The 23,088-nt window shown below is 35.0% G+C and overlaps 1 protein-coding gene across 5 annotated transcripts in view; it reads right to left on the reverse strand.

Annotated features, from left to right (window-relative positions):
- Window positions 1–7,071: 7,071 nt before the first annotated feature.
- Window positions 7,072–23,088, reverse strand: part of LOC123558330 (ubinuclein-2-like) — a 30,311-nt gene continuing 14,294 nt past the window's right edge. For 2 of the 5 annotated variants that reach the window (XM_053543261.1, XM_053543260.1), the window contains exons 8-16: window positions 22,785–22,852; window positions 20,689–20,858; window positions 19,506–19,575; window positions 19,042–19,209; window positions 16,613–16,804; window positions 14,308–15,872; window positions 13,652–13,699; window positions 11,164–11,232; window positions 7,072–9,135 (exon numbers count right to left, since the gene is read on the reverse strand). In XM_053543261.1, coding sequence (XP_053399236.1) covers window positions 9,122–9,135; window positions 11,164–11,232; window positions 13,652–13,699; window positions 14,308–15,872; window positions 16,613–16,804; window positions 19,042–19,209; window positions 19,506–19,575; window positions 20,689–20,858; window positions 22,785–22,852 — 2,364 coding nt within the window. In that variant the 3' untranslated portion in view covers window positions 7,072–9,121. The remainder of the gene's footprint in view (window positions 9,136–11,163; window positions 11,233–13,651; window positions 13,700–14,307; window positions 15,873–16,612; window positions 16,805–19,041; window positions 19,210–19,505; window positions 19,576–20,688; window positions 20,859–22,784; window positions 22,853–23,088) is intronic. The other 3 variants (XR_008370957.1, XM_053543263.1, XM_053543262.1) reach the window with 3 other exon arrangements.

Here is a 23,088-nt window from a genome sequence, read left to right on the forward strand (position 1 = left end):
TGAATCTGACAATCTTCTACATCACAGGTATGTGAGAACCATACATTTACTTTATATAGCATTCTACAGAATAAAAGAAAGATGAATAGGCCTATATAATAAAATAAACCTTTTATCGACTACTCATATTAGAGGCTGTTCTAACCAAGCGGAAGTCCATTATAGTTACTTATTTTAACAAGTTACACAATTATAAGGGTAGTCATAATCATTTAACATGCAACGCGTTGTTTTTGCAAATTCGGACTAAAATCTATGCACAGTAGATGAGTAGCTGGTATGTTTTATAACGGTTCAGTTTAAAATGTTTAATACTGACTACATGTTTTGAAATTGTGTCCCAGAGGGACACTCAAAAATGATTCAATGGGGCTGAGTGACAAGTCCACTGATTTTTCATTTTTTCATGAAACTTAGTGAATATAACACGTATATATCTTTTATATACCTCTTCTTTAAAATTTTACATTGGGGTTTTATAACTCCTGTAAAATTACTTTATATACCAAAATAGTACAATTTCTATCTAAGTAATGCCATTTATTATCTATATATAAAATTTTAGAAAATACTGTAGTCTTGATTTTGTAGTTTTAATAATTTATCACCTCCCTTTATTTTTTGTAAGGATACCCAATATATCTATTAAGAAAAAAGATGCTGATTTCAACAAAAATGAATCATGGTATGATTTCATTCGTTTTATTTATTTGTTTAAAATATCAAAAAAAAATATATAACTGTATATCTTATTGTAAGGCACATGATCAAATATTTACTAAAAGAACTAAGCCTAAATATTATGTGTCTATATAGCATAAGAACATTTCCAGTAATTAACTTCTTTATCCTGTCATATTTTGGGAATAACTTAAATTTTGTCTGATATTTACAACACTACTGTATATTGATCCATATTTGCTCGTTTTATAAAAACGTTACTTTCACGTGCATTCAAAGTTCGTGACTTCGAGTGTAAAAAGGTAGAGGTCGTACATTGAATGAAATGATGTCTTCGCAAAATCTGAATATGTTTATTAAATACATGTTTGTCTGAACATGTGAGAAACTAGACGAATGTACTAGTTTAGATATATTATTCCAACAAAAGCAATAAAAACAGCACACAGTTATGATCTAAAAAGACAAATTTTGAGATTACATTGCTGTGCAGATTCTCAATCAGTTTCAGTGGTTGCCTTAAGAAGGAAAGCAAAAGAATGGTTCACATTTTAATAATTACAATAATTACTCAGCTAGAGTTATCCAAAGTTAAACCAAAGAAGCAAACTAACTTAAACAATGAAGACAAAACCAGTGCGATAAAAAAGCCTTACTATTTTTCCAAAGCCGACCTGAAAATGTAGCAATACTGTTAAGAAGCGTCAACTTGCCACATAGGGTGTCACCCAGGTAATGAATTACGTCCTGGGCCCAGTTGTTCGAAACTTTAACAGACTGTTAAACTAATCGCCTGTTAAATTTTGATTCAGAATACTAGTCTTGGTGGGAAACACTAGTATGATGTTTTAATTTTACTGTAAAGACGTTTTAGTGTTTATAATCCTTAAGCCATACATTTGTTTTTCCAAGTTTTCTAAAGTGTCGAAATATTACTCTAAAAGTTAATCTACTGTTAGCTTAATCAACTGTTAAAGTTTCAAACAACTGGCTCCGGGTCGTTGTATCCGAGGAAGCAGTTCTTTCAAATTTGAAGTTCCCAATTTGAAGCCATCTGTACTTTGACATGTTTAACATTTTGTGTCATTTCCGATGTCTTTAACAGTTGTTTTGTCCGTGTTTTTTTCAGGACTACATTTCTGTGCGGAAGGATTAAAAACTATTCAAGACTGGCGGCCATGACAGATGTTGGAGGGGAATCACAGAGAGTGACTGAATACTTTGATATGTAGCAAAGACGTTCATTGTTGATGATAGTGTCTTTATGATTTATTGACTAGGAAATTATTAATCTTCAGAAATACAGAGCTCTCAATGCTGTAAATTTGTTGTGAAATTTTCCGCTGAATCCATATCCAAAAGTGCTTGTTTTACTATACAGCAAAGAAGAAAAAATTGAACCGGGCCGACACCATAGAGTGAAAGTGATGCATTTTTCATTAAATCAGTCAAATTAAGTATTTCACCTTAGTTTATACTAATTTGTTTTAGCTCGATTGTGATGAAAGCTTCAAGCTTATTGAAACCACTATCGAGTCCGCTTCCAGGAAAAACCAGTACTACTGGTGTCATATGAGAGGTCATGGTCGTAACCCCAGTGGGGCTAGAACACACGACCTATGGATTAAGCGGCCGACACCTTATCCACTAGATCACCGCTCCCCTTGGGTAAAATATGGAGTTTAAAGTCGGTAAAAAGCTTTATTTGTCGTGACCATTTGAATTTTAACATACATATAACGGAATTGTTTTATAATGAGCAGTATGAACATGGAAAAACTTCAATGAAGCGACTTAATGAAACACAAAGGACTTCAATTACCAAATCGTTGAATCATGCCCCCGTCTTAGCATTAACTAAACTGAACCCCTACTTAGCAATTTCATAAATCTGGCCCTGGAAGCGATGTAAGGCTCTTTATTTTGTAATTTCTTAAGGTGCATATGTCGAGAGAATATTCATACAAATATATGTGTCGAAAAGTAGTCATTTTCTGTCTTTAAAAAAGGTTAATTTATTGAATTTACGAAAATGTCCCCCGTCTTAACATCATCAAATTTATTCACTTCAGTTGCGCGGTTGCTCTTTAAGAGAAAACGAACGTACTTTGAAACAAAAAACTTGTAGCCGAGTGTCGGATTTTCATATAGGACGGCACTCGTCCATGTTTACTTTTATTTAAACAGGTTGGTTAAAAGCTATTTAAGAAAATATCACTTTTACCGAGGAATCCGCCATGTTTTGGCACCCCAGATTAGCGAAAAAGTCACGTGGTACATGCACCCTGTACATTAGATTCACGAAACTTTGTGGGGGCGTTTAAAGTTTCGATAAGTATATATGTACACTGGTCTGATACTTTTGAAGTTGGCTCTCTTATACAGAACAGTATTTTTTTAGTATAACTAGATCTAGCCTAAGAATCCAGTCAGCAAACAGATTTTCAAATTTTTGACACACTTATTGGTTTAATATGTCAGGTTACACAGTGTCTATTAAGTGAATCCATTACTGAAGAAGATCATTTAATAGTAAGAAAATACGGCGATTGTTAATATTGACCTTCTGACGAATTAATTTACGAAGTTACTACTTTTCGTTACTGCAAAACCTCATTCCATTAGGTCAATATATGAAACATTTCGTCGCCTCAGCGGCACGTGTTTCTTAATTTGCCAGTAGTAAATTTACATTCACCGTGCGCGTGCATTTCCAGGTTTGAATACCTTATATGACCTGAAGTATTTTTCTGAAATAGCCAATCATATTTTGTATGTCGAAAGAACTGTACTTGCGGTAACGTTTTAGACACTGACAGTAGTTTGAGTAGTCCAAACTTGTAGAGTACATATAGACAGAACGTTGACTCATCTGTGTGCCCAAAATGGAACCCTACTGTTCCATTTTATGCACTTGTTTGGTTAATGTATAGTCCGAGTGAGACTTACAAAGTAGTTAATAGCGCCGAAAGACAGCACAATTGTCTTTATTCCAATGAAACTTGAGGTAAATTCTGTAGTAATTTAATATATATATATAATTTAAAAACTTCACATTGAGTTACTGTATGCCATCAAATATTATTTCGATATTCAAAAAGTAAAACCTATGTTCATTTTGATGCAAATAAGCTAAATTATTTTTCATGTAATTGACTCCTGTTCGTAGATTTTACATTTTTTGTAATATTATTACCTCCCTTTATTTTGAAATATATTACTCTCAACTGATTATGCATGCTTTATTCTCGCGCCTTCGTAATTAGTAGGCTCCTAATTAGTACAAGAAACAGAAGACGCTTCGATACAAAAAGCTTTTGGGGGTGTAAAACTGCTGTAGCCTAAATAGATATATTATCTATAGCTATCTTTTTAAATACGATTCTGCATAAAAAATGCAATGAAAATATTTTAAAGGAAATTTGAACCCACTGCCTGTACCACTAGCTCTTGTCATCATATACATGAGATTTAAGTTTCAAGATATTAGCCCTAATGAATTCACAGTGTGAAATACGACAGGTGTTAAGATTTACTGAACAATTACTTTCGATTTTCGAAGATGATCAAAACCTGATAGTAATATGCATTCTGCATTCTGCATGTAATATTATGTGTTAGATAATACATACAAGTGTGTTACCGTGGGTAGCAAACGAGCCTCGGAACTAAGTAAGATCATGAAATTTCTTTAGAAGTATACATACGGTGTCTTTCCAGCTTTAATGGTGAAGGAAGACCCAGGTGTCTCTGCGAACATTATCCAAAGCATGGTCAGTCCCCTGGATAGAACCAATGACCTTCTGCCGACCAACTGGATAACTCCCTCATTAACGGTCCAAGCAGGTGTCCAACCCCATGGAGGTGAGGAGCAAATGAATTGAAGTCAGTGACTAACCACAAGACCACGGAGGTCCCCGCTAAAATGTGGCATTTTACTGGTAACAATGTGAAATAAGACAATTTTAACTAAGCCAACGGTGATTACTCTGGTGTAACAGGAATAGCCTTGTCCATTATAACCATTCTCATCCATCAGAGGTCCGTCAAAATCCAGAGACGAACCTCTGATTTATTTCCATCGTTTACTTGGTGAGCATGCGCACTCATAATTACTATCGGGAGTGGTTTCAGCCAATCATTGTTCTCCATTTACTTGACCAAGGTCTTGTGACTATAAACTTACTGTGCAAATTTCATGAAAATTCCTCAATAAGCATTAGTAATGTGAAATGAGACAATTTCAACTACTTCAAGGGACCTATGCCACTTAGTTCTTCTTGTGGATGGGCAACACTTGATCATTCCCATGAAACTCTCAAAGTTCGTTTGTAGCATCATTTATAAAGTCATATCCAAAGTTTGTTCAAATTGGGACAATTGGTCCATATTAGGGCTCACTAGAGCTAACAAGAGGGCCATGATGGCCCTATATCGCTCACCTGTTATCATTGCACTTGAGGACAAGAAGGTCCTCAGAAAAAATATCTCAGTCCAAAGGACAGTAACAACAATGGGAAGAAATTTAACTAAAAAGAAAAAAAAATTCTTACAAGGTACAGATATGTCAAAATACACCTAAAAATTGGAGGTACCATCCATGTTGTACCACAGAAAAGTGGTCTCGGTTTTAAATATTATAGTTACTAAATATAAGCTATTTATAGTAACGTAAAAGGAAAGTAATTAAAAAAAAAATTATTGTAAGTGAACAAAAGAAGGATCTGCCAAATAAATCTGTTGACATAAATGAAATTTCAGGTCAGTATCTTCATTAGTTACGGAGATATACCCATTTTAATTTGAAATAAAGGGAGGTAATTTGACATAAAATCAGTCCATAGTTATCTACCCTGATTGGCTCAGTCCAACTAATGACAATAATGAAATTTCAAAGAAGTCCTATAAGTACTTACTGATATAAATCCATTCTGATTACAATCAGGGGAGGTAATCAGATATAAAATAACTCTGAACCTACGCTTGGATCTGATTTGTCATGGAATCCAAGAATTATTGTTGTCGAAGTTATTTTGGAAGTTTGTATCAAATAAAACCATAAATGAAGTCTATATGGCTGCAAAAGCCAAAATAGCCAATTTTGGACCTTTAAGGGGCCATAACTCTGAAACTCATGATGAAATCTGGCCAGTTTAAGAAAGGAACCAAGATCTTGTGGTGATACAAGTTGTGTGCAAGTTTGGTTAAAATCGAATCATAAATAAAGCTGCTATTGTGCAGACAAGGTCAAAATAGCTAATTTTGGCCCTTTCAGGGGCCGTAACTCTGGAACCCATTATGGGATCTGGCCGGTTCAACTAAAGAATCAAGATCTTATGGTGACACAAGTTTTGTGCAAAATTGATTAAATTCAAATCATAAATGAAGCTGCTATTATGCTGACAAGGTCAAAATAGCTAATTCTGGCCCTTCCAGGGGCCATAACTCTGGAACCAATAATGGAATCTCGCCAGTTCAAGAAAGGAACCAAGATCTTATTGTGATACAAGTTGTGTGCAAGTTTGGTTAAAATAAAATCATAAATGAAGCTGCTATTTCGCAGACAAGATCAAAATAGCTAATTCTGGCCCTTTCAGGGGCCGTAACTCTGGAACCCATAATGGAATCTGGCCAGTTCAAGACGGGAACCAAGATCTTATGGTGATACAAGTTGTGTGCCAGTTTGGTAAAAATCAAATCATAAATAAAGCTGCTATTGTGCAGACAAGGTCAAAATAGCTAATTCTGGCCCTTTCAGGGGCCATAACTCTGGAACCCATGATGGGATCTGGCCAGTTCAAGAAAGGAACCGAGATCTTATGGTGATACAAGTTGTGCGCAAGTTTGGTTAAAATAAAATTAAAAATGAAACCACTATCGTGCAGACAAGAAATTGCTGATGGACGCATGCACGGATGGACGATGGGTGATCACAAAAGCTCACCTTGTTACTACGTGACAGGTGAGCTAAAAATAAACCATTAAACAACTTTTCTTGAACCATTTTATGAATATTCATCAAACTAGATAATTTTGTTCAAAGGTGGGACGAGGGTGGGCACTAAAGCTAACAATGTCCTAGATTTCATGGAGACAAACATTTTGACTATTTTTTATGTAAATCAGGTAGATCATTAACAAAGTTGTAGAGACACTTTTGACCTTGACCTAGATTTCACATAGATAAACATTCTGACAAAGAGTAAAAAAGTGGCCTCTAAAGTGTTAACGAAGTTTTTCCGAGTTTGATTTTACCTAATGACCTATTTTCCCCAAGTGACCCACTGAACGGTTACAAATTTATCCCAGATTTTATAAGCAGACATCTTACTAAAGCCTAACTAGGTCCCTTTGCCCCTACAAAAATTGAGTAATTAAAAGAAACTGATATTCTTTTCTACATTTTATTTGCAACTAGAAAAGTGTGTATAACACAGGAAGTTTATAACAGTAAATTTGAAAATTTGTTTAAATATAAACTTTAAATACAGTTTTCAACCACTTTCTCATGCATACAAAATAGAGAGTGACAAAACAGCACATGTACTAAGTACAATCAAACACAATTAACATTTTTCAATCAGTAAATGGAAAAATGCAACATAATTTCATGATTGCTGCAGGTCTGCATACCTGATCTTGATATATGTGACCAAAATTGTAAGTGTAGAGGTTTCCTTCAATCAAAAAAGAAAAACCTGCTTATATATAATCATACTAGATTACCCAATACATTTTTTATCAGCAGTAGGATATACTTATATATATCGCTCTGTACATTCAGTGCAAGATGTACCTGAATACATCCCTACCATGGTTTCCCGGGTCAATATTCATCAATTTCTTAAGTCTGAAACTTTAAAATAAAAGAAGGGCACATTTTCATAATGTCATCACTTGTGTATAGCATATCTATATTAACAAAATTTTGCAGAGCTGCAGAATGAATATTTATGCAAAGTTTCATTAATCTTGTTTCCTTATGGAATATTTAGCATGTTTGTGGTGGGGACTATGATGAAAATCTCTGATGGATGAAAATAAATACTGGCATTTAATGTTAAATAAATAATGGCATAAAAGCTAATTACTGTGAATTAAGCACTGTTTACTTAGTAAAAATCAGCTGAAAGCACTTGCTTTGTGTTAAGACTATCCCTTCTGAAGATTAGACGTTCTTGAATTTCTGGCCTTGGTGCATTTTCTTATACGACGTTTTCTGCTTAAGTTTTTTTCTACATTGTAATTAGCGATCACAAACACTAGCACCTGATTTTCATAAACAAAAAGGATTTGTAATCAATAAAACAAAAACGTTTGCCATGTTGCAATTTTGATTATTAGTTACAAGCTTTACAGTGAATTATTGGAATATTAGACTTAAATGTATCTGGTATTTTCAGTGAAAAATATCTCGAGTATTGTGGTTGGTGATTTTTAAAAAGTTTTTGCTTAAACAAAAAATCTTAAAATCACAAAAGTTTTTGTTTTGTTTTTGGTAAAATAAAAATTCACATCTTCAGAACTCAAGAACAGAAAGCGTTAGTTCAAGTGGGTGTTATTTATTTATATGAAATTTTGGCATACTCGGAATTTCAACCCAAGCTCTGTAGTTAAAAAACTATAAAATGGTTTAAATTTAGTTAAAACTAAAAGAAAACTTTTTTTAACTGTAAAATCAAAATATTTATCACTCGTTTACACGGTAACACCACATCTTACATTATCACATCTAAAAACATTGCTTCTGGTGTTCACTTGGTGAAAGATATTTTGATCTTGCATGACACAAACTAATATCTATGCATACAGTGTCGGAATAGCACATTTATCTTGTTCAGAAGGCCATGAAATTTCATATATGTGTTTAACTGGACACGAATTTGACACATTAATACGCACTTATGCAACGAAAAGCACTTTAAATATCTCGAGTATAATTACTTAAAACTTAATATAGATATTTAGCTACACATGAACCAGCTTGGAGGGACATATGATATCCGAAAATTCAACCATTACCAAACAGAATATATCGAAAGGACCCCTTTCCACAGAAAGTATCAAAAGGAAAATGTTGAACAGAAAGTACCAAACTGGTCCTAAAACAGAAAAAAACTGACATAATTTTTCTGCGGTAAGGATTGAATTAAAGTTTCTGTTGAGATATGCAGCATCTGATTTCTTTAAAACCAAAAATTAACAAAACATGTTTTTGTTTGTTTTGCAAACTCCTTTTTTGTGTACTGGTACATGCACTTCAAAAGCTGATACTCAATTTAATGACTCTTCAAAACTGAAGGTTGAAACTGATAACCTGACAGGAAACAAATCTCTTTCTGGCTAAGTAAGGATTTCGTAAGGAAAATACATGTAGTTCTATTCCACAAAAAATCTCTGTCTCTTCCATGCCAATATCGTGTCCATGTCGTACAATCTTCTATTTGCTTCCATCTGCAGTAAACAAAATAATTATTTATCTATTACAGCAATTTAAAAAATATTTTCCAGGAAAAGATAATTATATTAATATGAGGAAATTTAACATAATTAAAATCCTTTGTCTACTAAAATAGTACCTGTAAGGGTAACTATTTACTGGAACAACTGATACGTATTAGACCTTCCTGCTATTTATAATTGCAGACAGAATGGATTAGCTGTTTAGAGAAGATTTACTTAACCTAGATGAAAGAATATTTGCTAACATCTGTAGAAGAAAGAATATTTGCTAACATCCCATAAAATTTAGCTTTGAATGGCTCTGGTTTGGCACTGTTTTTCTTCTGTATTTCAGTAACACAGTGGTGGGGAGTTTAACTATTCAGTGTTCCTAAATTCTGAATCAGCACTAACCTGTTCTGTGCAAGGAATTGGCAATTTTTCCACATGAATCAGAGGTGGAGGATGAATGATTTAAGACTTAATCTCATCTATCAAATCACCGTGAAGACCATATATCTTGTCTTGGGATGGAACTCATGACCTTATGTTTCTTATATGTGTGCTCTCCCTATTAAGCTAATTGGGCGGACTCTTGAACCTTGTATTTCATTGTCTCAAATCGCACAAATATCACTACTTCACTTACTATATAATATCCAATGCTAGTCCTTTTCTGACCAGGTATATTTCACAATTCTAAAGTATTACAGTCAACGTTTCATACTTCTTAGCATTTCAGCAAAATATCAATGTACTTTTGCCATTACAGAAACAGCTCAGTACTGCTGACAAGCAACTTCTTTTCAACTTCTTTGACTACATATAACTTATACAAACTATAACTAAAACTTAAATGAAATTTGGAAAAAGTTCATGCAATTAAGAACCAGTTAATATCTATATTATAATTTAAATGGTGACATGCATACTGGTAAATGTAAACCTGCATTTGTCTATGCACAGCGTGTGAATATAACAAGAATACAAAAAGATTTTTTTTAACATTTTTAGGCAAAATTTCACTTAAACTAACAAATAGATAAACTTATGGTGGCTGATTTAAAGAAAAATAAAATGTTTCGTTCTGTTGTGTTCTATGGTTCGTTAAGTCGCAATGTTAGTTTTGTTTTATCTCTATGGCGCACATGCAAAAATGACACACAAAACTTGCAAAATTTTGTTATGGCACTTTGACGTGCATGCCAGGATGACACAATGGAAGTGCTACAAAAGCTGCCAAAGTGACTTAACAAAGTTTCCTAAATCAGCTACCATATAAACTCTATGTTTGTTTGTAAGACTGACACAATTCAGGTTGTATGTCCAGCTGTTAATTGCAGGTATTTCAAGCATGGGCTGGCATATGGGTAGAACCGCAGACTTTGCACAGGTAGTATGCATGGCTTCCTCACGTTTCAACCAAAAAACTATCTAGTTTATAAAGTTGGTAAATAATTCAGGCAAAACAGAAATCCAATCTAGATGTGTTGTGCTCCCACTTCCTGTCACTTTACATGTCTTCATGACCCAACCTGAATTTTTAATACATGTATATATGCATGCATCACAAACATTTAACAAGTGTAATTTTCACTAATTCAAGGGCTAAAACTCTGGTCTGGCTATATATAATCCCAACTAAAACACTAGGTGCGCAGCTCCACATGCTGAATAACAATCCCGTGAGGTTTGATAACTATGTCAAATATTTTTTGAGATATTCACAACACAAATCCGGACGGATGGACAGACAGATGGACAAGGCAACTCTAAAGACCCCGAAAAATTTTGGGGGCACAAAAATCATCTACCTGGACCTATTTATGCTGTAGCTGCAGAAATTGCAAGACATGTTACCAGGAAAAATTATATATAGAACCCAAAAACAACAATGATTATCTAATCTAAGAAAGTCTCAATAATACGACCACCAGGAAAATATAGTTTCTAAACTAGAATTATGTATTTCATTACATGCAAAGAATAGGGGAAAAAGCTGGGATGAACATGTCACCATGACAACATGCATTTGTTTACCTCGGTAGCCATGGTAACCATAATGATGTAAACTATTATAGTGTTGTAGATCTGAAGAATTTTGAGAACCTGTAATGATTCAATTACAGTTTGTCTTGTAAGTTTTGCGTTCAGTTTTACAGAATAAAATCCATATTCAAAAACATGTAAAGATTTGTTACATGATTAACATCTGTCAATACATTTTCAAATTATCTAACTCTAAAAAAAACCTGGCTTAAAAACTTTTTTACTCAATTCCTCAATATTTTGGAAAAAAGTGCAAGTATAAAAACATCTGGGTTAAGTTGGAATTTGACTATATTTTTCAGAGACTTGACAGAGCAGAGCATAAAATTAATAGCCAAATAAGTAGACATTACTGAGTTAATTATTACAATTTTCATTACAATTAATGTAGAATATAGATGTTAATAGAACTCTAATGATAACTGATGTCAAACATAAACTTCAATTCATGGTTATAAATCATTGTCAATGGAAAGTACATGTTACATTTAAAGTTAGGACAAAATCACCAAACTCATTTATCATAACTTTCGATAAAAAATCAACAATTGCGTTTAAAAAAAAAAGCTGGACTGGAATCTATTGTCGAAATAAAATTGAGCTGAATGGCGAGATTTTGTCCAGATTAATTGTGAGAGTTATTTCAGTACAAAACACATAACATAATTATGTATCAAGTAAGAGTTACAGCAATTACATGCAGTTTTTTGTTCAGATTACCAACAACAAAATCGGGTAAAAATGTCATAAAGATTGTGAGATACTGTGGTATCATCGTTACTCATGGGGACTAATTTTCTGGTCGCAAATGCACTATGTTGGTTTTCTCATGGTGCGGCTCGTATCATTTTGGGCAAGTTTTACTCCCATGAAATTAAATGATTTCCCAGTATTCACCAGTAAGAGATAACATTGACTTTCATTGGTACAGAATAACAATGTCTCTCTCACAATAGAGAAGACTGATGGTTCCAAAGAGGATGCAGCCTGCTTAAGAATGAACATTTTTTCAGCTGTGGTTTATTTTAACCTTTACCCTGCTAAATTTCTAAAATGAACTGGTCCATCAATCAATTTGGGATGTACCACTTATTATTCAAAGGAGTGTTCACTGAAACTTTACCGGCTGAATAGCAAACAGTGCAGACCATGATCAGCCTACAAAGGCAAAATAACTTGCCGCCAGCAGGCTAAAGGTTAAAACAAACATCCTTCTACAATTAATTTGTTTGTTTGATATTGTCCTACACAAGTTATTATGTAACTAGCGGGTGTACCTAGATTCAGTACCAATCAGAATAAAATTGTTCTCTGAAGGTAACAGAAAGTCAGGAACAAATGATGAATATTAACATGCTGTCTCCTGTCAAATTATCTCTGGAACCAATGCACCGACTGTTTCATTAAAATTTGCCTTTCTTGGCCCAATTTTACAAGGCAGTCTGAAAGACAGCTATATCCCCCGCAGCAGTTATGGATAGTGATAGGGTTGATGGTATTGGGTGGAAGCATTGACTTTGTTAAGTATATTTTATAGTCCGTGTATGAAGAAATATATGAATTTGAAAATAGAGGTTTAGGAGTTACAGAGCAGACACGTAATGGAAGGCTTAAACTTTTGACCTTGAGTTGTGACCTTGACCTTGAGCCACCATGGCTGACTCATGAGGTCTGTACATCGTCTTAATTAGGTGATCATTTGACCAAAGTTTCATGAAAATCCTTCAAGGGGTTTAGGAGATACAGAGCTCAAACTTTTGACCTTAAGTTGTGACCTTGACCATGAGTCAACATGGCTGACACATGAGTTCTGCACATCGTCTTGATGAGGTATTCATTTGACTAAAGTTTCATGAAAATCCTTCAAGGGGTTTAGGAGATACAGAGCGGACACAAAATGGAAGGCTCAAACCTTTTACCTTGAGTTGTGATCTTGACCTTGAGCCAACATGACTGAACCATGAGTTCTGCACATTGTCTTGATGAGGTATTCATTTGACTAAAGTTTCATGAAAATCCTTCAAGGGGTTTAGGAGATACAGAGCGGACACAAAATGGAAGGCTCAAACCTTTGACCTTGAATTGTGACCTTAACCTTGAGCCAACATGGCTGACCCATGAGTTCTGCACATCATTTTGATGAGGTGATCATTTGACCAAAGTTTCATGAAAATCCTTCAAGGGGTTTAGGACATACAGACAGGACACAAAATGTTACGGACAGATGGAGACCATTCCTATAACCCCTTCCCCCACCACTTGTGGAGGGGGATTAAAAATCAAGTTTATGGTAACAACCTTTATCCATCCCTTCTTTCATCCACTTTTCCCTTCATTTTTTATAAAAAAATTTTTTTAACACATTCTTAAACTGAGAGGTGAGTGCCAGATTTTTTTCATCAACAGCATCAAGGCCACAAAGACTGTTTCCACATCGTGAGGAAAACTGATTAATGTAAAACATCTATGGGAATCTTACCTGGAGTTGACATTTGTTTATTATATGTAGGCCTGCGCAGCTGCTGTACTGCAAATAAACAATATGGATATAATAGTACATGTAAATTTATGATGAATTAAGAGAAGAATATATTATTTTATCTTAATGACAATAATGTAGGGTCATAATGGAAAAGGAGTATGCGTGCTATTGGGGGAAACTGACCCCAAATTTTCAAAAAGCACAAAACTAAATCTATTAATCTCATTATTTTTCAGTCGACAAGATTATGAGAAAACCATGTATCAATAATTTGTTTGCTTTTCATCTTTATCTGATTATGTATTATATTAACATTTATGATTTTATATTTTGTATTTAATAGTAGATGTAGTTCATCTGAAACAACATTTTCTTCTTGATGAAAGAGGCTTTACATTCTATTTGTTCAACTACTTTCATCCCATGTAACAATATTAAATGTGTGACTTGCCAGATTTTCTTTAAAAGGTATTGAACTAGTGATTAATATTAAGGAATTTGAAAGCATCATTTGGTTTATTTTGAACCCTGAAGAAGGCTAATGTAGCCGAAATGTTGGTGAAAAATAAAGTGACTTGTTAAAAAAAGTTTTTGTAGTTTTGACTACTTTTAATACTTACATAAAGCTTATATTTCAGTGTTTAATATATTACCTGCTTGGTATGATTGTAACTGTTCTGGTGTCAGACTGGACAATTTGACACTCTGGTACCCTGGAACTGCTTGTGGGCTGGTTACTGGCATTGTGTAAGGTTTTGTCTGCATTCCGGCGGCACTTTGTAATCTGGCCTGCAACTCCTGAATTGATGAGTTCGGACTCCATCCATGTTGAGTTTGTCCTAGGGAAGAGGTAACCTTGGGGCTTGGAGTTCCTTGGTTTGGGGACCTTTGGATACTTGGTCCTGGAAAATTAGGGCTACTGGTTTGAGCCTGTGCTTGTCCAAAAAGAGACTTGAGCAAACTTGAAGCCGGGCGGCTGTTGGTAGTTACGGTTACCCCTGCTGGATTGAACAAAACTGGACCTTGACTTTGTGAACTGTGCAAGGTCACAATATGAGGACTTCCTGTTTTGCCCTGAGATGAATTATGGGTAATTTTCACAGTCTGTGACTGGGGTGAAGTTTTCCTGAGAGAATCGGAGGTTGGAGATACCTGCACATAATGACCGCTAGACTGTTTTTGAATGGCTTTAACCTGTTGTAACATACAACTCCCTTGGCTACTTTCATTTAACTGCTTTCTTATCAAATTATCACTTAAATGTTTATGCTGGCCATTTCCTTCTTTAAACTGACCAGTCAACTGTTTTCTGGAACTACCTTGACCTAATGGAATGTTTTTAGACATTGCTAAACTCATTGGACTTTGACTGGGCATTTTTGGTTGATCATCACTTTTTGCCGTCTGCATAAAGGCAGCTTTCTGAGATGCCAGTTGCATAGCAATTTTCTGAGTATACTGCTTTCCTTTTTCCTCTAGTTCCATTTTTTGTGCCGTCAGTAGTTTAATTTGACGTTGTTTCTCTGCCTCAAGATGCATTTTCTGTTGATGTGCAAGTTTTTTACGTTGTTCATTTAACATCAATTGTGTATCAGTTAATTTCTGATTACCAGTAGGCGAGATTTGTTTCGGTGTGGCTGTGTCTTGAGTATGAACATATTTCGCAAACTGGGCCATGTATCCACTAGCTGCTTGCGGAGTATTATTAGAATTTTGTCTTTGTATCACTGGTTTTGGAGGCGATTTTTCTCTAGGCTGTTCACCACCGATCGAAGACCTTAAAATATCAGAGACCATATGGTCCCACGAACTATCTGTCTGCTTTGTTCCTGGTAATTTCACGTCACTGATTTTTATCATTGAAGGAGAAGGCTTTTCTGTACTTCCTTGTAAAGAGCTTCTTATTAAGGAAGCACTAATCGGCAACACACCAGCAGTTTCAGTAGAACTGTTCGCATAGTCGAGTATTGTTGACATTACTTTTTTTGGAGGTGCAGTTGGCGTGCTTTGGCTATTGATTACCGGTTTAGCACTGTTTAGACTGGCACTCATAGTTTTTAAAACATTACTTCCTGAGTTAAGTTTGGACACATTAACATATGGCATCTTTGCTGAATTTGATATAGAAGACACTGGCGTATTCGGTGATTTTGAGATCTGGTTTGAAGCAGACACAGCTTGTGCCTTGCTTACTAATAATGGTTTCTTTGCCTTTTGTCTGAAGTTATAAAACAACTTTTATGAAATTATGAGTAAAGCTCAAAAGTTACAGTTAACTGCTAAAATAATATTTTTTACTATTTTTTATTTACATCTAGATCTCACTAAGTAATAAATGCCCTCTCTTCCATGACAGAGGCATTCAACTCTTTGTCTATGTTACTATGCAAATAAACACTACTATCAAATATTTCTGTCAAATTCAGTAAAAAGAAAATAATCTTAACATGTAAATTTACTTTTTCTTTGTTCTTTTATTTTCTGTTTGTATCTTATTAAATGAACTCTCTACATTCTAAGCTTAATCATGCTATGTATAGCAAACATACATTGTATATAAAGTATGAATATTACACATTTCTTGTTGTTTGTTTTTCTATGTCAAACATTTTTCATTTTTTATGCTATTTTTGGCATGGACTGGCACCTGTGTAAAACCACATACTGTGAAATCATTAATATTTGTGGGATGCTAAATTTCATGGATTTCGTAGTTACTCCACAAAATCAAATCCCAAACAAGCATACAAAATTCATATTCATTTCATCTTCAAAGCTTCATATCTTGATGAAATAACCATTTTGGCCAAAACCAAGAAATTTCATACCTAAAAATTAAATGATTTTACAGTACCTTCAGCAAGCCTCAAATGATGACAAAGACATGTTACTAGTAAAATAAATCATACATCCTGTGCATATAACTTAGACGCCCTATCAGTAAACATAAAAGCTTACGGATTGGTCCACAATGAATGGGCAGCTTTGCTTTCCTTGTAGAGAACGCGAGTCTGCATCCAGCCTTTGGGCCAGATTGGGCGGACATCTTGCTCTAGGAAGGCTTTACAAAACTCCTCTGCTGTTTGTGATTTTCCCTTAGACATCATATATGTATGCATCTTAACACGGACAACATCACATAACAAGGACCTGTGAAAACAAATATAAGCATAAATAATATATTTAAATAATAATATATATAATATATATATGTATGCTAAAATGTGCGTGTAGAAAATGGGCCTAATCTCTCACCTGAAGAGAACCTTGACCATTTGAACTGGCTTCTGAGTTGTAAATCATGAAAAGTAGTTATTTAAAGTATTTCTATTTTTAGGTCTGGAGGCTCCTAAAAGGGGCCAAATGGAGCCATTTGAACATACCTGAGAGAGAACCATGCAAGGATGCTACAACCAAAGTTTGGTGAACATAGGTCAAGTTATTTCAAAGTCTCTCTATTTCTAGCCCTGGCAAGGTGCACACCTATTTCAACAAACTTAAGAGAATATACAAGGCTGCTACAGACCAAGTTTGGTTAAGCTCCATTAAGTGGGTGTAAGAAGGAGTTGTTCATAGATTTTTTTCTATTTTCAGCTCCATACAAAGGTCCATAGAAAGATGCTTCTGACCAAGTTTGGTGAAGATCCATCAATAAGTTCATGACAAGAAGTCGTTTCAAGATTTTTCTATTTTTAGCCCTTGCAGTTCCCTAAAAAGAGGCTGAGCTGGATCATATGAATAAACATGAGAAAATACACCACAAGGATGTTACAAAACAAGATTGGTGGAGACTGAACAAGAGGTTCATAAGAAGTTGTTTGAAGGTTTTTTTCTCTCTATTTTTAGCTCTGATGGCCCTGTAATGGGGCCTACCATCTGAGCAAAAATGAGAGGGGTACATACAAGGATGCTACAGATTAAGTTTGATGGAGATCCAACATCTGGTTCGTGAGAAGTTGTTTAAAGGGTTCTTTATTTCTAGTTTTGGTGGACCCTAAGGGGGACCAAGCAAAACCATTTGATAAAAACTTGAGAGAGGTCCATGCCAGGATTCTACTGACCAAGTCTGGTGTAATTCTGACTGGTTGTTGCTGAAAAGATGTTTAAGCAAAAATTATGACACCAGACTACGGTGCCTCATGATCCACTTATAATATTAGCTCATCCTGAAGTCAGATGAGCTGAAAGTACAGACAAAATATTTATGCAAGGGCAAGGAGAACTAGAGCTATCACTGAAGGTGATGAATGTACCCCCCGCACGCACTGACACGGTACATTGCAATTTGACGCACACCAGATTGCATAATTATGTGGACTGTATGTATATAGTATAGTAACAAAAAAGAAAGTCCCATAACTCTGCAGATTTTTTTCCCGAAAAAACCTAACATGCACCATGCACAACTAGGGTTGGTACTGGTCACTTGTGTGAGGTTTCATTAAATTGTGTCATGGGGATGAGGAGAGTTGGTGCACACAAGATTGCATATGCAGACTCTATGTATATAGCATAGTAACAAAAAACAAAGTCCCATAACTCTGCAGAATATTTATATAAAAGAACGTAACATGCATTATGCACAACTAGGGTTGGTACTGATCACTTGTGTGAAGTTTCTTTAAATTGTGTGCAAGGGTTCGGGAGATTAGGCGCGCACAAGATTGCATATGCAGACTGTATGTATATAGCATATTAACAAATACAAAGTCCCATAACTGTGCAGATTTTTTTTCTGAAAGAACCTGACATGCACAACTAGGGTTACTACTGATCACTTGTACTAAGTTTCATTAAATTGTGTGCATGGGTTCAGGAGATTAGGCGCGCACAAGATTGCATATTATATAGTATAGTAACAAAAAAGTCCTGTAACTCTGCAATTTTTTTTCTGAAAGAACCTAACATGCACCATGCACAACTACTGTTGTTACTGATAACTTGTGTGAAGTTTCATTAAATTGTGTTAAGGGGATGAGGAGAGTTGGTGCGCACAAGATTGTGTCTCAGACAGACAGACGGACGGACAGACAGACAGACAACCTGAAACCAGTATACCCCCTTGAAGTTGTTCAGGGGGTACAATAATAAATTACAATATTTCTATTACAGCAAAGACAAAGACAGCTTTATGGCCAAACAAACATTAACATTACGATAATGCAACTAGAACATTAATTCTGACAATAAATATTCGTCTTTGACAACATCTTCATCAATTGATGAAAGGTTAGCGATAACTTCATTTACTAAAAGACATCTTAATCTATCAGGAGGCATTGAAAAAAGCTGAATTAGGTGAAATACTAAACTTGACCTATTTTTGCATTAAACAAAAATTGATCTGACATTTGACAATATTCAAACTTTCCACAGCTTAAACTGACCTAACTTCAGCATCCCAGACAAACTTTTTTCTTGGTCCAGTTTGACGTTTCTTAGCTGTATCAGACTGATTTGTTTTCTCATCTTCATCGCTTTCAGTTGCAGCATCTTCTTTTCCACCTTCCCTCTCTTTCTCTTCTTTTGGAGTTTCCTTATTAACTTCTTCAAGTCTTGTAACATTAAAAATAACACTTTGTTAAATTTGGATTTAAAATGGCAAAACTTAAAGGTGGTACGTTTAGAAATTCTGAAATTACTTTTCATAAGTTAGTAAAACAAATTCATTTTTTGCTAAACTGAAGACCTTACCAACTACTTCCTCAAATATAATGCTAGAGATGGAGTGTGTATCAGTAGAACAAATTTTAATTTCTGGTTTAACTCTTGCTCCATTTTTATAAAATCTTTCATTTATTATATTAGAACTGTATGACAATTTACTTAATTTTCTGATTCAATGACATACTTTTCCAGTGCAACCTTTTTACAATCCTCTTCATACTTTTCTATCAGCGCTGGCATTATTCTGTTTACAGCTACAATGGACAAAACATTTCAAGCCTTTAGTTTTTCATTATCTACATATATGCTTTATTCAAATCAATTTGTTCATCTTACATGGTTTAATCGATTTGTTCAGGAACAGCACATATAGCAGTATTTCAGGTAAGGGTTAGGAACCATTATATAGAACCAATGACCTCTGTAAGCTGTTCCTTACATGAAAAACTACCTCCTGAGTGGGCCTCAAACTTACAGTGCAAAGGGGCAAGTAAATTATCCACAGTGGGGCAATAACCTACTGTATTGCAGGGCATCCATGTTTTTTGAAAATCAAAATAATTTAAGAGCAATTTAAGAAAATATATTGTCTGAAAATATTTCTATTTTCAGCTCTTTAAAAGTCTCCATACTCTTGGTGGAGGACCCTACCTGAGGTTAGAATAGATGTCATTACAATATCTGAATATTTATAGCTCTGGTAGGCATGTTTTCAGGCAAATCAAAACAATCTGAACAATCTTCATAGATCATTACCCAAGGAACAGAACAATTTGAACAATCTTCGTATGCAAATTCTGGACAATAAAGGGTCATAACTCTTGTCTGACCAACAGAAATCTGGAACAAACCCCAAGATGCACAACTTCACATGCTGAATAATATTCCTATGATGTTTCAAGACCATAGGTCAAATATGTTTTAAGATATGTGTGACAGACTTTTATGCCCTTTTATGCATATTTTGACTAAGTCAAGGACGCTGGTCTGGCTGAGTGAAATCTTAAACAAAACCCAAGGTGCACAACTTCACATGCTGAATAATATTCCAGTAATGTTTCAAAATCCTGGGTAAAATACTTCTTGAGATACATGCGATACAAACTTTTAGGCCCTTTTTATGCATATTTTTTACTAAATCAAATGACGTAACTCTGGTCTGGCTGTGTGAAATCCCAACAAAAACAAAGGTGCACAATTTCGCGTCTGAATAACAATCCTGTGAGGTATGATGATTCTAGGCCAAAAGCTTTTTGAGATATGCATGACACAAATTCAGACAAATCGACAATGGCAACTATAAGTGCCCTCTCACCAAAATTTTGGAGGGCTAAAAAAGACACAGAAAATGTCAAGTTATTCTTTACCTTCCTTGAGTTTATCCAATGGCTCTTTAATTTTGTCCTCTAGTTCTTTGACACGTAATGTTTTGGCACGTTTCAGCAATGTTTCCTTACTGCAGGGTAAGAATGCTGCAAGGTGACCAAACATGGCTGACCTGTTACTGACAGTCATCTGTTTGGAAGCCATCTCTACTCTGAAAGTTAAAACTTCTGAATTTAAGAAAATGAGTACCTGTACTTTGTGAAATACATTCTATCACAAGTTCTATATTTGCTTCTTAGTATAAAACAACTTCCCCACAATAGATTTGATCACTGATGGCATTACATGTATTGTCTTCAATTAATCTGTCACAGAACAAGAGGGTCATGATGACCCTTGATCGCTCACCTGAGTAATATGAGCTACATGTTTCAAATGTCAAACTGATGTTAAAATATGGTCACTGAAAGTCAGTTTTAAGATCGGTGAGCAAAACTGTACATGTCATCCAAATTTCAAGGCTGTACCTTAAAAACCAAGAAAGTAGGTCAGTAGGTCAAGGTCACAGTCAAGTGACCCCTACTTGGGGTCATCAGGTTATTATAATTAAACAGTCTAGGAAATATGATCAGATAATCTTTTAAGTATTTTTTCCTATATAACTCATATAACAAGTGACCCCCGGGGGCAGGGCCTCTTTTCACCCCAGGGACATAATTTGAACAATCTTGTTAGAGAACCACTATGCAATGCTACATACCAAATATCAAAAGCCTAGGCCTTGAACTTTTAGACAAGAAGATTTTTAAAGTTTTTTCCTATATAAGTCTATGTAAAACTTGTGACCCCCGGGGCGGGGCCTCTTTTCTTCCCAGGGTAATAAATTGAACAATCTTGGTAGAGGACCACAAGGCAATGCTAAATAACAAACATCAAAGGCCTAGGTCTTGTGGTTTCAGACAAGAAGATTTTTAAAGTTTTTTCCTATATAAGTCTATGTAAAACTTGGGACCCCTGGGGCGGGGCCTCTTTTCACCCAAGGGGCATAATTTGAACAATTTTCATAGAGGACCATTAGATGATGTCACATGCCAAATATCGAGGCTCTACGCTTTGCGGTTTTGGACAAGAAGATTTTTTAAGTTTTTCCTTTCGGTTGCCATGGCAACCAGAGTTCTTTGTGGAATTCAATTCTTTGAACAATTCTGAAAGGGGGCCACCCAAGGATCATTCCTGTGAATGGTGTAATTCTGCCCAGTGGTTTTAAAGAAAATTTTTTTTAGAAATTGTTGACGGACACACGAGCGGTCACAAAAGCTCACCATGAGCCTTTGGCTCAGGTGAGCTAAAAACAGGAGGTAATTGATTACATTTGCCATGGAACTTGTTTGTTTTCAGGAGCTTTCCATATTGAGATAACTAACAATACAGAAAAACATCCTGAATGATAATATCTAAATCAAGCCAGTGATGACATTTTGTAAAGCAATAAAGCTATTGGTACTTGAACTTAGCTTTGGTGAGAAAATTCAATTCGCATGTAAAATTTGATAGCAAAACATACTCTGTAATCATTTAATTTTTGTGGTAATAAAATTCTTTGGACTTGACAGTTAAGGAACACAAATATGTGGAAGATAAAAGGAATGAAAATTGACTTATTTCTCTGGATCTGATTGATGTAATTGTCTGTATTGGTGCAATAAAGTAATCCACAAAAATTAGCCCCCTGTGAAAATATTGATTTTGCAGTATTTGGCACCGAAAATGAAGAAAAGAAGCAAAAAAAGGTGCTCAGGTTTTTGCCATGTTAGACCTGAATGTGGCCTAACTTTCAGGAAAATGCTTGGCAAATATTTTATGTCAATAAGTTTCTATCAAAGGACATTTTGTACACAAAAACAGTGAAAGGGTCTTTTAACCCTTAGCCTGCTGGCGGCAGATGATTCTGCCTTTGCGACCAGTGCAGACCAAGATCAGCCTGCACATCTGTGCAGTCTGATCATGGTCTGCACTGTTCGCTATTCAGTCAGTAAATTTTCAGTGAAAACCCCTTTGAGTAATAAGTGGTACTGTCCAAATTGAAAGATGGATTAGTCCATTATAGAAATATAGCAGGTTAAGGGTTAATACTTACTCGAGTAAAAGTTTGTTGACATTCTCTGTAAAGAACTTGCACTTGCCATCTCTGGTTTCCTTTGCATGCTGAAATGAGACAAACTAAATATCTAATATCTGCACCAAAAAAAATGTATGAAAGAATGAGAAATAAAACAATTTAGTGACTTGAATTACTGTATTATGGAAAATGGAATAACACGTTGAATAACATTTATCATGAAATAATCCATTGAAAGTATGGATGATTTTTGTAAAATTTACAGTAATATATGTCGATTCCTCTTATTTGAATACTGATTATTACAATATTCCGCTTCTTT

Source organism: Mercenaria mercenaria, chromosome 5 (assembly GCF_021730395.1).
Source record: "Mercenaria mercenaria strain notata chromosome 5, MADL_Memer_1, whole genome shotgun sequence".
Classification (NCBI taxonomy): Eukaryota; Metazoa; Mollusca; class Bivalvia; order Venerida; family Veneridae; genus Mercenaria; species Mercenaria mercenaria.